The sequence below is a fragment of the Otolemur garnettii genome, unplaced genomic scaffold, assembly GCF_000181295.1.
Source record: "Otolemur garnettii isolate 467f Iridium unplaced genomic scaffold, OtoGar3 scaffold00050, whole genome shotgun sequence".
NCBI classification, from domain to species: domain Eukaryota; kingdom Metazoa; phylum Chordata; class Mammalia; order Primates; family Galagidae; genus Otolemur; species Otolemur garnettii.
In genome coordinates, this window is record NW_003852445.1 from 899,128 (window position 1) to 918,215 (window position 19,088).

The 19,088-nt window shown below is 41.1% G+C and overlaps 1 protein-coding gene across 1 annotated transcript in view; it reads right to left on the minus strand.

The window, feature by feature from the left end:
- The window catches only part of RYR3 (ryanodine receptor 3), a 362,708-nt gene that overhangs the window by 312,857 nt on the left and 30,763 nt on the right, over positions 1-19,088 (minus strand). Inside the window, exon 3 of the mRNA XM_012806300.1 lies at positions 13,175-13,282. Within this exon, the coding sequence (XP_012661754.1) occupies positions 13,175-13,282 (108 nt within the window). The remainder of the gene's footprint in view (positions 1-13,174; positions 13,283-19,088) is intronic.

The window sequence follows — 19,088 nt, forward strand, 5'->3', positions numbered from 1 at the left end:
CTGTGTAAACATCTCTACCCACATGAGCTATAAAGCAGAAGATCACATTGATTGTATTTTGTTATCTGATGCTGTTCCCTCTTTCTTGTAGGCCTTAAACCTAATTTTCCTCCTGGCTGTCTTGTATCAACCAACCTCTATTCTCTTTATCCCTATATCCTTGTTGTGGTGTTTCTAGCTATGATCTTGTTGGATGGAGACTGATTCATCTGTTCTCTCTCTATCCATGTGATGAGCCTCAGGCCAAGTTCATATTCCCAGACCAAGCAGCTTGATTTTTTTCTTGAAGTATAAGGAGTGAGCTTGGGTGGAGAAGGTGATGTTCAAGGGTCTTGGTGTATGGGCCTGTGGATAGGAAGGAAAACGGGTGCTCCTAGTATCTCACAGCTGTGTGTGGACCTATCCTCTTCTGGGAGTAACACCATCATTCTTTGGAAACTGTCATGGGCTTGTCCTAGAGAGGTGGCCCTCAGTCCCAGCTTCAGACCACAATAAATAGAGGAGCTTTAAAAACGAACATGGAACAAGAACAAAATAAACATAAAAACTGGGCCATTTTCATAAGATTCTGATTTGATGGGCCCATGGTGGGGCCTGGGCTACTAGGTAATTCTGACACACAACTAGACTTGCCAGCCACCCCTTGGGTCTTCCATAGCCATGCTGGACCCTTCATCCAAGTAATCAGCCTTACACTCATTTCAGAGTGTCAGCGAGTACCCCGTTTTCAGAACCTGACTCTGGACCAGGTCTGGGCTTTCCTTTTAATATTTCCTCAGAACCCCAAAGCAGCAAAGGACAAAAGCGATTGCTTCCCCTTGTCCTCGATGGCTTTAGGACTAAGATGTGACTCTTTCTGTGTCTTTCTCAGCTCTTCTGTCACACATACACAAATCCCTACGGCAATTACGTGTGGTGAGGACTCCAGATAACGCAAGCTTAATAGAGGAAGCGTTCCAGGCTTGCCCCAGGATCCTACCATCTTCACAACATTGAAGGTCAGCTGGATCCTTATAAAACTACCACAGGACAAGCTGCACCTTGCTCTTCACCTGTCTGGGCTCTACAGAGCCTGCAAAGAGGTAGAGTTAATGGCAAAGGGCAAAGCAGTTTAGGAGGAAAGTTCTTCCTGCTCTCACTACTTGGTCGCCCCTCTCTTGAATGAGTCACCTCTGACTCTATGTTCTCATGCCGATTCCTGAGCTTTCAGATCCCGGCCCTGAAGGGTGCACTGCAGCATTCCACACGCTTATTCATAACATCCTGCTTCCCTCTTTGCATCCGCGGGGTTAGTATCCTGAGTTGTTTAGAGCTAACACTTGGACGGTGCTATTCACGTGGCTGCTTTCCAAAGCCCACCTTTCAGGAGCTTGGCTTGGATCCAAGTGCTCCTCTCATCCACTAGCTCTTCTGTCAAACGGAAAAATAACAGTTAAAATAAAAAAGTCTCCTCGCTGATCTGTGAATGGAAGCTGTGACCTGAATAGAGTGAGCCACATCTGACATATTTTCTCCCTATTGTGCAGACAGCAGATTTATCACTCATCGGGAGGATAACCTAGTGGGGCTGACAGTACAACCTGGCTCCCCAGAGTTTCAAGACACGGTGGAGGCTTTGTGGCCAGAGAAGGAGGCATCACGAAAGTAGCACCTGCAGAGCCCTGGGAGAGAAGGAGGTGGTGGCGGTAGCTCAAAAACATTAAGCACAGTTGACAGTTTGAAAAAAAAATCCACAAAAATAATAAAATGAAATCTCAGTTGTGCTGATGTTTGCTGCCTTCCATGGAGACAGAAAAAGAGTCATTCAGTTCCCAGGGGGTTGGTGGTTACCATGAACGTAGCGTGATGTCTTGGTGCCGAAAAGAACTTTGCCGCTGATCTGTGCCCTTTCCACTGGGAGGAACTGCTGTTGACTAGGAATGATCTTCAGGAACCTGAAGAAGGAAATATGTTATCTAAAAGAAGGGGTTTGTAATGGTCCACAGCGAGGGTGAAAGCCAGAGGGACAGACCGACCTGAGCCAGGCCAGAGTATACTAGTCACTGGCAATGGTCTCACTGTCCCGGAATCAATATGCACCTATGGCTGTTTTGCAGCTTGAAGAATCGAGAATGTAGATCTTTCTTGACACCCTAAGAAACAATGGCATGAAACCAGAGGAGGGGAAGGAGGCACAGCAGGGGCTCCACAAATGCTTCCTAACAAACAGAGGAGAAAAGATAAGCGCAGTATAGCAAAGCTAAGGACCACCTTGCAGAGGACCACCTCTGAACTCTGCGACCTCAGAGAGAAGAGAAAAGAACTGCATAAGCTCTTATTTATAGAATTCATATTTAAATAAGGCAGAAAAACTAAGGAAGGCTAGAACTCTGTTAGAATTACTAACATGAGTAACTTTAAATTCATGTTTCTCATAAAAATCAGTAATGGGTCTCCCTTCGCCAGGAAGGTGATTTAAGAAACCTCAGGTGTCACACGACCTCTCCCAATCTCAGTTTGTTTCCAGCCTGGTCACAGTGGGGCGATGAGATATACATTCCTAACGCTAGAGTTTGGTTTCCAGTGTTACTCTCTGTGAAAGAGAAGAAGGGATAAAGAGTTGCCCAATTTTATGTTTTGCAGTAGAAAAGTTAAGACAGGCCTGGGCCACCTCATTGCTGCAAGGAAGCAGGGTGCTCTCAGGGATATCAGCAGTAATGCTAGAAAGGTTAACTTGTGTTCCCTTGGGCCGAGCAAGGAGGACCTCAACCTGCAAGTGAAGATGACAACTGTATTTTGGAAGAACATGGTGGCAGTTGGGTATTTTAAAAGAGATGTGAATCCAAGATGATACTAAAGCAGGAGTGGGTGGCACCTGTGAAATGGTCCCCTCACTGTCCGTGGGAGCTTCTGATCCAGTGCAACAGAAGTGACTCTTAGTTTAAATCCTGACAGTCCTGTTTAAAAGGCTATTTAGAAGGCAGGAGAAGTCTAGGTAATGCATTTAGCTCTCGATACAAATTTTGCTAATGAGGTAGCCCAGGTTTTTTCTTACTGGTGAATATGGTGATCATATTCTTATTTAAAAGCCAGTCCAAGAAAAATCACAGGAGCTTTATCTCTTGGTTTACAAAATTCACATTCTGAAGATAGCTGGACCTCTCTCGGGGGTTTTATAAACACTAGGGATAGCATATTATCTGACTCAGCATCTCCCTGCCTTTGGAACCCACTAGGATTTGTAAGGAAAAATTGGATTTGGCATAAGATTCTTTTCTGGATCAAGTGAGTACATTTAGAGTAGATATTATGGATGTGGAAGTCTTTTCGTTAGAGGGATAAATATGTATGTTAAAGACAGGATCATTGGGGGGTAGATAAACCTGTGTTTTGTGCTACAACCTGAAAACAAATTAAAATAGTCCTTACTGAATGAAAGATGGAGAAAGGCGGACTATGGAAACTTATTGATTATTTTGGCACATTTTGCAAAAAGTAGCAATTGGGACATGATTTCTCAGAGGAAGAGCTTGAAGCCACTGATCTTTTAAAATACAGTTTAGTACAAGAAATCAAACTAATAGAGGCTATTTTTTTTTTCTCTCTGTTAGAATTATATTTTAGTAACAGAGTACCCTAGAGGGCAAAGAAATGAAATTTCAAAAGACATAAATTCCTTTTATATAGGAGGCTAAGTTTAGAAAAACAAGTATAAATGTGGGGAAATGCTACCATATCTATTACACACGTAAAAGGAAAAATACCCAGGTTAATTGCATTACAATGAAGTTAACATATTTAGGAAAAAGTGTACAAATCATTGAGCCGTGATGAAGAGACGAATGGAGAAATGGACTGGCAGAACAGAGGAATGTGCTGCGTTCCTGCAAGCATGAAGATTTTTAAAATCCCTGCAAGGATCAAAACCAACAAACCAGTTAGAATTGGATCTGCCCCGACCAGGTATCCAGCACAGTGAACTTAGCATTCCTGGTTGCCCTGGAAACGGCACGATCTAATAAAAAATTGCAAATGTAATAAATAATGTTAGCAGGGGCCTAGGTAGCTCCACGGGGGAGAGATGTAGTCAGGCGCTCAGAAGGGATTTGTGCCACAGGAAAAGAGCCAGGCTGTGAGGAAGGAATTGGAGGTCCAGAGAACAGGTTCACTCGAGACTGCTTCCTTGAGAGAGTCTGAAAGTGCTGTAGACTGTTGTTTCTTCCACTGACAGTGACTGGAACCTGTACAGCCAATAAAGCCAGGGTCTGCACATCTCTGCTTCTTCACCTGCTCCACATAGTCCACGGGGCTGCCTGGAAGAAGCAATGAACTGGGGACAGCTGCTGCTCATTCGCCTGGTGGCCTAGGTCAGCTGCTCCCAGGCCCTTAGCGTTGCTCAGCACCGTAGCTCTCTCCACTCGATGGACTGACAATGCCTTGGCAATTACAGTTCAGTCATCTGTACTCACTGAAAACTGTAAAATCGGGAGGTTTGCACTGACTTGATCTTTACAAATTATATGAACGTATTCAATTATTCCATGTACCCTGAAACTACTTTGCATCAATACAAATATTGCTTAAAAGAATCCGGAGAATTTTGTGCCCTAGGAGTAATTCTGAAAATTCCTAAAACCAAGTCATAAGTTTAGAAAGTAAGCAACAGATTAGGTATGGTGGCTCATCATGCCTGTAATCACAGCACCCTGAGAGGCCGAGGAGGGTGGATCCTTTGAGCTCAGGAGTTCAAGATCAGCTTGAGCAAGAATGAGACCCGTTTCAAAACATTCCCCTGACTAATAAACTGCCTACATCTTATATGCTGGAGAAAACTTAGATACCCCAATCCCTCCTCACTCCTCTATGAAACTTTAACAAAGATGTTTACATTGTTTAGAATTAAAATGTAAAAAAGCCCACCACTCTCACCACCACTACCAAAACCCAAAAACACCTTTAGTCCAGCCACGGGGAGGAAGCTCAGACTTTCTAAGATAACCGAAATCATTATGACAGCCTATTCTAACAGAGCATTCCAATGTCTACAGCAAGAACGGAAAGCACTCCGGAGTTTGCCGTAACATTAGCAAAGCTAAGTGTTACCATATTTGCAAACCCCACCAGCATCAAACAGGCATGTTGACCTCAGACATGGGGGGACAACTCCAGAGTAAGCCAGTTTCACCAAAGGAAAGGCAATTACACTGAAACTGAAGCACTACATTCGGAAAGTGGGGGAACTTGAGAGTCTGGAGCTTTCAAAATTCATTTTCCGGGTTCCTCCACTTGAAAAGCCTTCTACTCAGCATATGAAGAAATGTAAAAAGCTAGTTAACCTTAATGGCTGTTCTGAACTGTTGAAATTAGCATTCGCTTCTTCTGCTGGTTCACGAGGAGGGTATTGCAAGAGGAAGGGAAAAGAGTGAACTAGCTTTTTCCATTTTTATTATGAATTCCAGCCTGGTGGAACAGCAGAGCTGGAGTTGCATAATAGCGGCGGAAGAGTCGGAAGCGGAGAAGCTGGCGGGAAGGCGAGGCTGCACACTCCTGTCGTCTTACCAGGGCCAGACCTATGATCACAGGCCATCTACCCCACCTTGGGGGGAAGAAGGACAGACTTTGAGAAACAACTTTCAGTATCTTGAAGTATAAAAAAAAAAAAAAAAAAAAAAAAAAATAAGGCCACAGGCACGTGGTTCTCTTAATCGCCAAGCAGTGGTAAAATGAGCTGCCTGGCAACGCGTTTCTAAGTGTGCAGCCACCTTTCATTCCACAAGATTGAAGTGTGAGGTGCAAGGGCGGTTTTTTGTTTTTGTGTTTTGTTTTTTCAATTGCAGCGGCACAAAGAATGGAAACTGCCCTGAAGAGCACTCACAAGGGCAAGACCCATTTTATTACAAATACAGCGCGAGTCAGCTGTCCATGCAAAGAACATGTGTACGGAAGGCGTGATAACATACCCATTCCGAGAGGTCACTGAGCTAGCAAAATCAAAAACAAAACAGGAAATGGATATTTTAGTGCTCCAAGCCTTTCTGAAAGCTTTCATCTTACGTGAGGAATCTACTGATCCTCACTACAGAGGAAAAAACCAGTGAGGAGAAAGGGAGTGGGTTTCCTACCTGGTAAATATGTTGTTACCTTAGCTGGACGTTACCAGTGGCATTGGATAGAAAGTTTGTTTTTATTTTTAATTTTTTCCAGTACAGTGCTGATATCATAGAGAAATTATAAACAAGTCATGTGCTGTATTCTAAGCTGGTTACAGTATTTTTTTCACAATTACATTAAAAAAAACAACCCAGGAAAAATGGTCAGTACATCAGACAATTTGGGATTTTTCTGAGAAATACTGCAAATAATCAATCAATCGATCATATTTTCCCTGCACCAAAGAGGATGCTTTCTTACCATTAAGTAAGGTCTTCCAGATGGCATAGTTTAACTAAAAATCATACGGCCAGTCCAAAAATGAAATGTGAGTTATTGGCACATACCTTCATAAATATCAGCTTAGCAAGGAAACATTAAAATCCATTACAGCAGCATAAAATCCTAAAATCATAGCATAACATGAGAAAGAACAGTAGAGGGGAAGGAATGGAAAAGAGGAAAAACATGTTTGATGACAATTTAGTCTGGAAAAACTCACCAAAACTTTAGTTTGGAGAGGTCTTATTTGCAATAATATTTAATTTCTCAAGATAATACCTGGATTTTTAAGGAAAGAAGTCCTGTCAAATGTCCAGGACATATCCCATAATCTTCCATAAGAATATGGAAAAATTTATAGGAACATCATGACTTAAAGAAAAAAAAACACCTTAAAATTACATAGTTAACACTTAATGGTTTAGGGTTGCCATCTTGGATGTACTTTGGAAACATGTTTATCGTCCACACCAAAGCAGAAAGAGAATAAGTATACTTATTTATTCTATCTAAGTATATAAAAAAAAAAATAAGGCCACAGGCATGTGGTTCTCTTAATTGCAAAGCAGTGGTAAAATGAGCTGCCTGGCAACACGTTTCTAAGTGTGCAGCCACCTTTAATTGGGAGGCAAGTTCCCAAAAATAACAGCTAAGAGAAACAGGCTAACATTTCCACAGAGCTAATCCGTGATGGGAGATAGCTTCACTTCTCTGAGGTGTCTCACTTGGTACCCTTAACATTTAACTTGGTATATTACAACCATCACATACTGGACAAAGGGAATCGGTATCTAAGTGATCTCATCATTTGGAGATGATGAAACCCAGAGCCCAGAGGTAGTGGTGGTGGCAATGTTAGCACCAAATCTAAACCAGTTTGCCATCCAAACAGGCTGCCTCTCACAACTAAATCTGTAAGGTGCACTCTAACACAGGGCAGATTTTAAAGAACAGGTTTCAATGAGTGTGTGCATGTAAGAGCAATTTTACCAAATAGATTTGTTATTTTGTGAACATATAACTACTATTTCTGCAGAAGGTGTGGGTGACCAGCCATAGATTATAAAAAGGAAAGGGTAGCATCCAAAACTAGAATTTTATTTTTTTTCTCCTTTTCCAAAGAAAAGCAAGGTCAAGTGAGTTAAGAATTTAATGATGTGGTGCTCTGTTCTTATCATTTAAGTAGCAGGAGGGCACTGGCACTGGGACAGGGTGGTCCCGAGTGGGGACACCAAGCAGGTTCTTGCTAGCCAGCACAAAGGAAGCGCAGACTTTTAACAACCAGTGCAGTTATTTCAAGGCATCCTGGCTGCCCTGTGAGGCCTTGATGCACGAATGGACAAGACCTAGGATATCACAGTGTGTTTGTTAGGGACTCTGGACTTTTTCTGCACAGGAGAGCTTATGAACTATTCTGAAGTATAATCAATGCCTGCTGTTAGACTTGACTGATTAAATGATTTGTTTCTCTCTTTTAAAAAATGTAATTTTTTGAAAAAAGGACCATAATGGGTGGCACCTATGGCTCAAGGAGTAGGACACCAACCCTATATACTGGGGGTGGCAGGTTCAAACCTGGCTCCAGCCAAAAAACTGCAAAAAAAAAAAAAAAAGACTATAAATGAAGTTGAGGTTTATTTAGAGTTACATACACGGTTCTCCATCAGTTTTGTTCCCACCTCATACATATAGCCAAATAAATTCTCACACTGAGTTTTTTTTCTGACAATTATAAAAGAAAGACAAAAATCTCAGAATGAGAGACTAAATCAGAATGATGGTGGTACCCCCTCTCCGCTATGATATAAAAAGGGTGGTGGGAATGCAGGGACCCAGGAAGAAAGAGGCAAGGACTCCATGTGCATTAGTCTTCTTCACTCTAGATGAGTTCGCATCTGGAGAATCTGGCCATGGCCAGAGGGCATAGCCAGGGTCTAATTCCCTCATCAACATCTATTTTGATTTGTAGATCACTTGCCACATCTTTAATGATGTTGCCACCTGTCACTAAATGTTATGTGACTTTATATAGGATGAATAAATGTCCTGAACTTGGCTGCAAGGTATCTCACAACATGTAGCATAAAGACCCTTATATGAACACAGTCTAACGTGTATTTATGCTTCACTGGTCACTTACAAGGTCACATGATGCCAGGAAATGAACTCTAGCAGTCATGGGCATGTCATCCTCAGGAAGCAGTGACAGGTGACAAATGTGCCACACCACACGTGCATTTCTCTAGCAACTGTGCTGTGTGTAATATTCCCCACCATAAAGACAAGGGCGAGTCAAGGGGGCCCGAGCTCTTTCTTAGAGTTAATGAGACTATCATGTAAGTAATACAGAAAAATAAAGAACTTCTCAGGGAGGACATCTGTGATAAAGGTTCTTGCAGAAATAATATCTTTCCAGATGACATTTCCCAATCAAGGTGAGAAGGCTGTGTGTTAGCGTACCAGGTAGGTGAGCATCTGAATGACTTATGATCTTATGTATTCTGGACATGGCTAAAGTGTATCATGCACATGGCAACTATAACATTAGTTCATTTTCTATTTCTATTTCATGCCTCTTTTTAGTTGTAAAGGTCTGACATTGAGGAAGTAAACTTGCAGAGAAAACCTTATCAGAAACAGTACTGAAATGGCATTGATAAAGGCCTTTCATTTCCATAAGCATTATGCCAGTTCATGTCAAAACCCATTTGGAGATAGTGGCTGCACATTTCCCATGGCCCTGGGCATACAGCATGGGACTCTCCTTCCTTTGAGGTAGTGTGAATAGTCTCAAAGTGTCGGAGACAGGAAGATGTGGACCAGAGATGAGGAGAGGAACTGTTACTTGTTTTCACACTCACAGGGAGTTGTTGGCACTGATCTCCTGTCGCATTCACCCTGTCCTATGAAGTAGCCGGCATTCTGAAGATGTGGAAAGCAAGCACAGAAAAATTTGGCACAGAAAGGCACAGAGGTCACCTGGTCCAGTATAGGCTGGAATTAAAATATATCTGCCTGACTCTGAAGACTGAGCTTTTCCCACTACAAATGTTGCTTGTTCTCACTGAAAAGTCACCTCTAGAGGATGATGGAAATCGAAGGCTAAAAGGGAGATGGTGACATCTCTTTTGGCCCCACGTCCCGCTGAATGTGCTGGACATTCCATATGCCATAGATCCCACCAATCAGAAATGTGAAAATTACATTTGTATGCGGGAATTTCACTTCAAAAGTGGCCACTGTGCCAAGCATCTATCCCTTGGTAATTTTCCCCAGAATAAAATTAGATAGGATTAGATCAGAGGTAAAATGATCCAAGGATGAGCTTAGCTAGGGCAGACTCTGAGAGGCACCAAACGTCCTCTGCTCCCAGGTCCTCATTCTCATTTACTCTCCTTCTGAACATAAGCTGGCTATGTACCCCAGGCTGGAGCTGAGGACATTTCAATAATAATTTTTTTAAAAAAAAAACTCTGCTGTTCAATTTGGCCGGGCACCTTTGTTTTCTTTGTTAGCAAAAGACATTGCGTGGAACTGTAAATGTTTGCAAAAAGACTTTCGTATACTCATTGTGTCAGTGAGCCAACAACCGGAGTCATTCTTCAAGACGTCCAGTTGCTACAAAGCAGTGAACAAGCACCACCCTAGGAACCAATGTGTGACTAAGAGGAAACTTTACACTCTTCACAGCAGCCCGTTTGGTGGCAGTCAGGATCATTAGCGAAAGTGATATCTATTCAAAAGAACAGCTATTTCCAAGCAGAGCGGAGTGGTGTGCAAAAGAGGCCTCATCTCACTCAAACATCCCCAGGCTCTCCAGAGAACCACTGTGGTCTGTCATTTTTCCTCTTTTTCCTTTTCTTCCCTGCTGAATACTATCTTTTAAAATCAAATTAAGGACTAATAGGAAGCGTGTACAGTAATCGCTTCAGAAAAGCAAAACAATCAGACACAAGAGATGATGTAAAAATAGTATTTCTCATACTAAAGGCTGAGAGCCCAGATGGACTTGTGAGAGAGTCCCAAAGGGTTCTAAAGTCTGAGGCTGCTGCCCAAGGATCTAGTCTGTAAAGCCAGCAATGAATAATAAAATAATATGATTTAAAAAGAATACCATCTGTGCTCTGTTTCCTTTCTCAAGTCTCTTCCCTCAACGTCTGAGATAGCTAGCGAATAATAATAACAGTAATAAATGTGTCAAGATGGGAAATAGCTATTAGATCTGTCTTATCTTTGGTAAAATGGCACAAAAAGGCGAGATGACCTGTGAAATTTTAGAGTCTGACCCGACATGGCGATCTTTGTTATCCAATGGATAGTAAAAAAATGTCATGGATTATTTATTTTGCATTCAAGTTTCAAAGAGAATAAATTCTTCCAATAAGATTTAATGCATTTGCTTCTTATATTGTAAACTCTAGATTATTATAAATCTCATGACTCCTGAAATATATACCTATATTGAATAAACTTTTTTCTATAACATGCCTAGTATAATAGGTAGGTTTTATGTTCTAAAACTCAGTGTTCAATTTTATTAAGTTGGCCTTTCTATTCTATTTGGAAAGTGAATTATTACTTATTCCTTTTTAAGGCAAACCAAGTTAAGACTATTAAGTTCTTGGCAACAAAGAAACAGAACTTTCGAATCTACTTTCTCATTTCTAGGACTCTCTGAACCATGAAAGCTAAATGATAAAAAAAAGTCCTATGAAATACACTTTTTGAACAAAACAATGTAAGAGAATAACCAATAAATAATTCTCCAATTAACACAGCATCTCTCTATCTTCTAAATTTCTATCCTGGGGCTATGAGTAGCCTAGGTCTAGCGGATTTTGTTTAATACTGAATGTGGTGATGTTTAAAATGAACCAGGTCTCCTCCTCAAAGATTTCATATATTATGAGACTTGGATAAAGAGTGCTCAATCTACAAAATTATTTCACTCCCCTGGAAATCTTTGAGGGTTTGCAGAAAACACGAGATACTGAGGTCAGTGGTGGGGAGGGGAAGTGAATCCAGAATGAGGTGAACATGAAATGAACAAAAATCTCACCTGTGTTAATGCTCCAAGGAACAAAGCAAAGCTAGTCTCAGGCATCTAACTAAAGCATATTATCACGTTACTGTAAACCAAGAAAGGGAAGAATCACAAGTATTTGGTGTGATGGATCCTGGAGATCTAATTAAATATCCTAATTTTATAGGTGAAAACACCACAACCCCGAGAGATTAGAAGACATGCCTGAGATCACCCGAGAGCTGGAAGATGACCACAGTGGAAACAGTGATTCTCTTGATTTCGTGGTCATCGTCTCTCCTACCACAAATGAGACACTTCCATTATGTAGGAGTTCGTGCAAGTTAAATAACAATAAACTGTGCTACCAGGTAACTGCAAACAGTTCTTACCCACAGGCAGTGTCCTCTCCAGTACAGGAGAAAGACAATAAGTTCTCCTATAGCTCCTGTTGCAATTACAGCACAGAGTGATAAGAACTATGATAGGAAAAGTGCTTAATGTTGCCCAAGCCATGGACTCATGGGATCACTGGAAGCTTTTCTGCTGATCTAATATCTAGACTGGTTTCTTGAAGGGTAAGTAGGGATTACATAAGGGAAGAAAGAGGGGAGGAGGAAAGCTGTTCCATGCAGAGGAGATCAATGATCAATGATACACAGGATCAGAGGCAAAGGTAACATACACTGAGGCATGTCTGAAGCAGGGGAAGGAACTGGGTGTGGCTGAGATATTGGGTGCTGGGTGGGATGTGATAAAAGGTAGGTTAGGAAAGGTGACCAGGGCCCCCCCAAATCATTAAGGGCTTTATGTTTTGTTTTGAAATTTGGAATTAATCTGAAGGTCATGGGAAGACAAAGGATTTTGAAACAGGGCAGTGTAATAATTAGATCTGCGCTTTGGAAAGAAGGCTATGACTGCTGAGTGAAAAAATGGGAAGAGCAGGTAAGTACAGAAGGAACAAAGCAGTTAGCAGGCAGCTGCACTGACCAGAAGGTGGAGGACAGTCAGCTAATAGAGTATGGAGGCGTGGGAGGGTGGAGAGGAGTAGGTGAATTTGAGATATTCAGGCAGTAAGATTAAAGTATTTGATGATAAATGGATGTAAATGAAACTAGGCCATTAGAGAAGGGAAGAGTCAAAATTATCCTGAAGTATAGGGCCAAAGTCTTGCCCCAAAGACCTTTAGATACAGGAAATATGGAGCATTCTTAAACACTTAAGGACCATTTTATTGACCATAGAAACTCAAGACTATTCTGTATTTGCTCATCATGATTGAGATCATTAGATCCTAGGGCCATGTCAAAGACCATGAGTTCTACAGAAAATCCTCATCAAATTGTTGTAACCTGGTTATACTCCATTAGGGCAGTCATAAATTCTCAGTGAGATTTTCCCAGGAAGGAAGAACTGCCTAATCTCAAGGCCTTCTCAGCCTCTCCACATTCCCTAGTGAATTCTGGGGTAGGGGAGATGAGTAGGTTCAGTATTCAATGCCCTTGCTCAGGCAGTATTAGTGATGATTTATTCTGTTTTCTGGTGGGAGCTGATTATTCCAAAGGAAGCAGGAGGAAGGTTGCTGAAGAAGAGGAATCTACACCCAGGGATAAAGATTTCCTATCTCCATCTCAAGGGTCCTAAATGTTTCTGTGCAAAATTGGAGGGATGAAATGTAGAATGTGCTTGTGGGCTGTGGTGTGTCCCAGTCCCAACCTAGGATATAATTCAGGTACTCACCCCTTCACCGCCATTTTCACCTGTGTTGGCAAGCATTTCCTGCAGGGCTCTGACAGACAGGGACTGTTCCAGCACGAAATTGCAGACGCAAAGATCTGGAGGAATATACTGTGGAAATAAAACCAGAATGAGGATGCCAACTCACATCAGTCAGGGATCAGTCACACAATAACATCTCAAGGGCAAAGAGCTTATGAATCAAAATGACAGTTGGATGGGTGAATAGGAATGCAAAAAGGTGGCCTTCCCTTATCCAAGTTACAATGGCTTTTAAACTGGATTCTAAAGGGTAGAAGAAAAAAAGCCCCAAGTGTCAAGGGACCAGTGACTAAGATGCTGGGACCAATTTGAGAGAGGGCTGGGAGTACATATGTGAAAGCACACACAGCCCTGCTGAAAAAGAGACAAGCAGAAAGGCTAGAGGGACCAAAGAAGAGAGTCACTGAACTCTCACACCTAATAATCTGGAAGAGGGAAGTGGACTAGAACACGGCTCCAGACAAGAGTGACCAAAACAGAGAATTACTTATTCCAGAAAACCAGGGTATCAAAGTATAAACATAGGCAATAGAGGGTGTTAAGAATAATATAAATATAGTTTGAGCAAAGAAATTTCAGGAACTTTAATAATTGATGGCCTTACAATAGTCATTCTAATTGATAAGTATCAGCTAACAGTGATCAGTTAGTATCATGATATTTATGTCTGTTTGGGCACGTTTCTCAGCAACAGATGAAGACAGCCTTCTCTGCATGTGATGAGTAATAACTAATATTCATTGAGTACTTCCTCTATGCCAGGCAACGTTCTATGTGCTTTGCTTATATTAATTCATCCAACCCTCACAACTGTCCTGTAAGATAGAGACTATTAATATTCTAGTTTATAGCCAAGGAACTGTTAGTTAAGAGTTCTGTTTGGCTGAGTCAGAGTCAAATTCAGGCAGTCTGTCTCCAAAGTCTATGCGCTTAACCCCACAGTGTTCCTGCCTCTAATAAAATATTAAAGATTTTTTTCACAACTGGAATACTTCAGATCAGCAAATATTCAAGTACTACATTGATGTAAAATGCTGAGCTTGAGACTGAAAAAATGCAAAGAAACATAAAATCATTGCTTTTGAGGAGTTTACACTCCAGTTTCATGACACACCCTTTCCCTTGGGAATGGAGCTTGCAATCACCTTGCACATCAGTCCTGTTTCCTACATGATGCTGTCACAACATCAACACCATGAGAATAGCCAGAATGAGGAATGAGAGCCAGCAGTCCCCAACAGCCATGCCTACATCTCAAGACAGATTAAAGCTGTTTCTGCGGAGCTCTAATTGAAAAGGAGAGCAAGTCTGCTACTGAGCCTCAGATAACCTCTCTGACTTCAGCATTTCCATTTTTAAAATAAAGATAAGGGAAATGGCCATCTTTAAGTTCCTTTTCATTTCCAAATGTTTGCTCCTGCTTCTTCCCCTCCCAACCTCAATCTTCTCAAAAATAAGATGATGGAGCTGCTGGATGTGCCTACGGTTTTCCATTATTAACATTTTAAGGCCCCCGACCCAGGAAAGGGTAATCCTATCCCAAGGGCTACTACCTATGGGGGACTAAGTACTTGTCTACTATGTACTTTTCTACTAAGGATTTGTGTGGGTACTTTTCTACTTAAATAACTTTTCTGTTCAAGAGCCCTAAAAATCTAGTCTTCTTAGAACTCCGGCATTACAGAAATTTTCCCAATTATTTTTATTAAAATAAATTAACCAAGAAGACACTATAACACAAGGAGGATTATAGCCTTTATTTTATACCTGTTTCAATTTTGTTTTCAAAGTCTGTTCTGGAAGCAGGTAATTAACTCATTTGTATGGGACATGAAGAAGCAGGCAGCTGGTGATGAAGGGCAGAACGTAACGTGCAGGAAGTGTTTTTAGCGCACATATAGCATCATTACAAGTAGCTTTCAATTATATGATAAAGCATTTCCCTAAAGATCTTAAGATATAACCATACATTACCCAACTGCGTCTCCCAGAATATGACACCATTTTGATACCATCTCAGGAGATTTTACAGAGATTTTTCTATCACTCCTAGCCTACCTGGATTTCATGTCCCCAGAATGGGAAGCATATAAATTTCCTCCTCCTCTGCTTCATGAGAGCATGTGATCTGGAGATTTTCCGTTCAGGAAAATTATAGTTGATACTTCAAAGGCTGCTTTTCAGCAAACTTATTTGCCAAATGTTCCTTTACAACAAACCTGTTTGTTCCATTCTTTTTAAAACAGACCCCTTCACAGCTGCAAGGGCTACAGAGCTGCCCTTAGATGAGACTGCATGAGTCTCAGTCAGCATTCTTTGCTTCTTGTGTTTGGTTTTCTGGGAAAGGCAACAGGATCATCCATGCTGCATCGTCCGTGCTGATGGAGAACCATCAATAGACAACACAGATGCCAGGCATGCTGATATTAGATCAATCCTTTCCCTCCAGGGTTTGGAAGCCTCCAGGTGGTCATGACTTCATTACCAGTGGAAACCAGTACATTTAAACAGGGACAAGGCATGCATGGGGAAGGAGCATCTCAAACTGGGGCACCATACCTGCCAGTAGTTTACATAGTTTCCTTACTGTTTCCTTTCTCTCTCTCTCTAGCATAGTCCCTGCCTGGACTCTCTGTCCTTGGGAATAAGGTCATGCAACTCCAGCAGCACACAGAACAATGCACAGGCAGTAGTAAGAAAGGGAACAGGGCAACAGGAATATCTGGAGAAAAACAAAAAGCAACTAGCAACTTGTGATATGAATGGAGCACAGAGCACAGAGCCATCTGACCTGCTATGCCAGCTGCCATCCTTAATTAAACTCCGCACTGGGCTGAGCTCACACCTCTATATTTCTGAAGAATGAGCAAAGGCCACTCTAGTCCATCAAAGCTAATTTGTTTGCAGCCGTGAGAGTCCCTCAGGAAGCCAGCTCATTGTCTCTGTGCACTGGAGCCCATGCCTCAGTCACTCTGCCTGGCAAGCATGGGGCGAGTGTTTGATGATTCTCAGCACAGAGAGGAGGGCTCTCTTGACATCTGTTCTGAAATAGCTCTCATAATTCTCTTCAGCCCTGTCTTGAGCCTAGAGAAGAACTACATTTCTAAGTGTCCTACAGAAAACCTTGAGGTGCCATGGTACTGGACAAGCCAGGAGCCAGTATTCATTTAATGCTACTATGTGGAAAACAGTTGGAGGCAAAGTCTGTGCATCCTCCATGCCCCATAAATCTCTGTAATGGCATATTTTTCTGGTACTTACCAACTCCGGATACTAGGACTCTGCAGCCCTATTTTTGTCATCATTTAATATCTCTCTATCTGGCACCTGCAACAGGTGCTCAGCCCACACTAGCATGTAAGGTGGAGTCATTTCTCCACTTCACTTTTAACTGCAGTTTGTTTTGGCTCATGTAGCTCTTGATGCATTGAAGTCTCTTTGTTTCACTATCTTGTTGGTCCCTTTAAAAAATTTGTCTTATTGTATTATTGGTATCCTTGATACATAGAACAGTAAGGCTCAGCTCAAGTGTTCTTAAATAGACGTTGGGTCCCCTGATACAATCCAGGAGTATGCTGCTGATGGTGGCTACACCCGTGGACAAAAAGCATCCACCACTCACCTGCCTGGCTGAGCTCCTTCCTCAACTCTTCTGCTTATTGCTCAAGAAGTCTTTCTTTTCCCAGTGTCATGAGCCCCTTTTGTTTCTGTTAATCCATCTGGTTTGCACACAACCATGCCTCACTGACACATCTTGTGAGTGCATCGAAATATCATGCATATGGGTGACAAGTAAACACCTTGGTTTACGACTGCCTCTATTGAACTACTCACTAGCTGAATGACATTAGGCCGGTAACTGAGGCAGACAAATCCATGATTCAGTCATTATCTGTATGATAGAGATATAATAGTACCTACTTTTCAGAATAAACTGAAGTGATATGTTTAAGAAGCTTAAAATAAGGTCTTACATATAGTACCTACTTAATGTTAGATAATATTCAACAAAGTGCAGTGAAATAAAAACATCAATAATTCACTTAAATATTCACTTATATATCTAATATTCTTAAAGTTCCTACTTTGTGCAGGGATAAGTCAAAATCCCTGTCCTTCAGGATTATGTGATATAGTGGAATATTGGGGAAGGAAATGAACAATTTTCATAGTATGAGGGCCTAGAAGTGAGTGGAAAAGCATGTGAGTAAACACATTAGGTTGAAGATGAGTAGCATAAAGTGGATTGGAGAGAAGAGAGAGAGAGAGAGAAGGGGAGAGGGAGGACAAAGGAGGAGACAGAGGGGAAGAGAGAGAGAAGAGGGAGAAAGACACGAGGGGAGGGAAGGAGAGAAAGAGATACAGAGGGAGAGAGAGTGAAAAAATGAAGAAAGAAAGAGAAAAAGAGGGGAAGCCAGGGAGAGGAGAGAGGGAGAGATTGTGAGAAAGAAGGGGGAGGAGAGGCAAGCACACAGAGGTGAAAGATGAGGCTGAGGAAGGAGGAGGGATTAAACTGACAAGGGTCTTGAGTCTTGTCAAGGAACAGTTTTGACTTTATTTTCAAAGAAATAGGTTGCCATTAAAGATAGCTGTTTAGGAAGAGACATAATCAAATTAGTATGTTGGAAAGATCATTGCAGGTCCAATATAAAGAGAGCTAAATTGATTTCAATAAAGTTGCCAAGCATATACACTGGGGAAAGGACACCCTCTTCGATAAATGGTGCTGCGGAAATGGAATATCCATCTGCAAAAGAAGGAAGTTAGACCCCTTTCTCTTACCATATGCAAAAATGTAATTCAAGATGGATTAAAAACTTAAATGTAAGAACCCAAATTATAAAACTACTAGAAGAAAACATTGGGGAAAGATTTCAGGACATCAGTCTGGACAAGGGTTTTACGGTTAAGATGTCAAAAGCACAGGTAACAAAAACAAAAATAGATGTATGTGATTATATCAAATTAAAAAGTGTCTGCACAGCAATGGGAACAAACAACAGAGTGAAGAGACAACCTACAGAAGGGGTAAAAGTATTTGCAAACTGTTCATCCAATAAGGAATTAATATCCAGGATATAAAGAACTCAAACAACTCAATAGCAAAAAAATAATCTGATTAAAATAGACAAATGACCTGAATAAACATTTCTCAAAAGATGACATACAAATGGCCAAAAAGTATGTGAAAAAATCATTGACATCACACGTCATCAGGGAAATGCAAATCAAGACCACAGTGAGATATCATCTCATCCCCGTTAAGGCGGCTAGTATCAAAATGAAAAAAAAAAGTAGCAAATGCTGGTAAGCATGCAGAGAATAGGGAAATATATTATTTGTGGGAATATACATCAGTACAGCCATTATGGAAAACAGAATAGAAATTTCTCATAAAAAGGAAAAATGGAACTTATATGACCCAGCAATCCCACTATTAAATATTTGCCTAAAGGCATCCAAATGGGGACAGAAAGGAAAACTCTCCCTCTTTGCTAACAATATGGTCTGATACTTAGAGAACCCCAAAGACTCAACCAAAAGACCCCTGGAAGTGATAAAATACAGTAATGTCTCAGGATATAAAATCAATGTCCACAAATTAGTAGCCTTTGATGAAAAGGAATGCTTATATATATTCCTGATGGGAATATGAATTAGTACAATCTCTCTGGAAAACAGTATTGAGATTCTTCAAAGAATTAAAAGTACACTATTTGATCCAGCAATCTGCTAGTGAATATTTATTTATTTATTTTTTCACCAGGATATGAGTTTTATATTATTTTTGTTAATTTTATAATGTTAAACTTTTTTTTATTAAATGATAGCTGTATACATTAATGCAAACATGGGGTACAGTATAGTGTTTTCA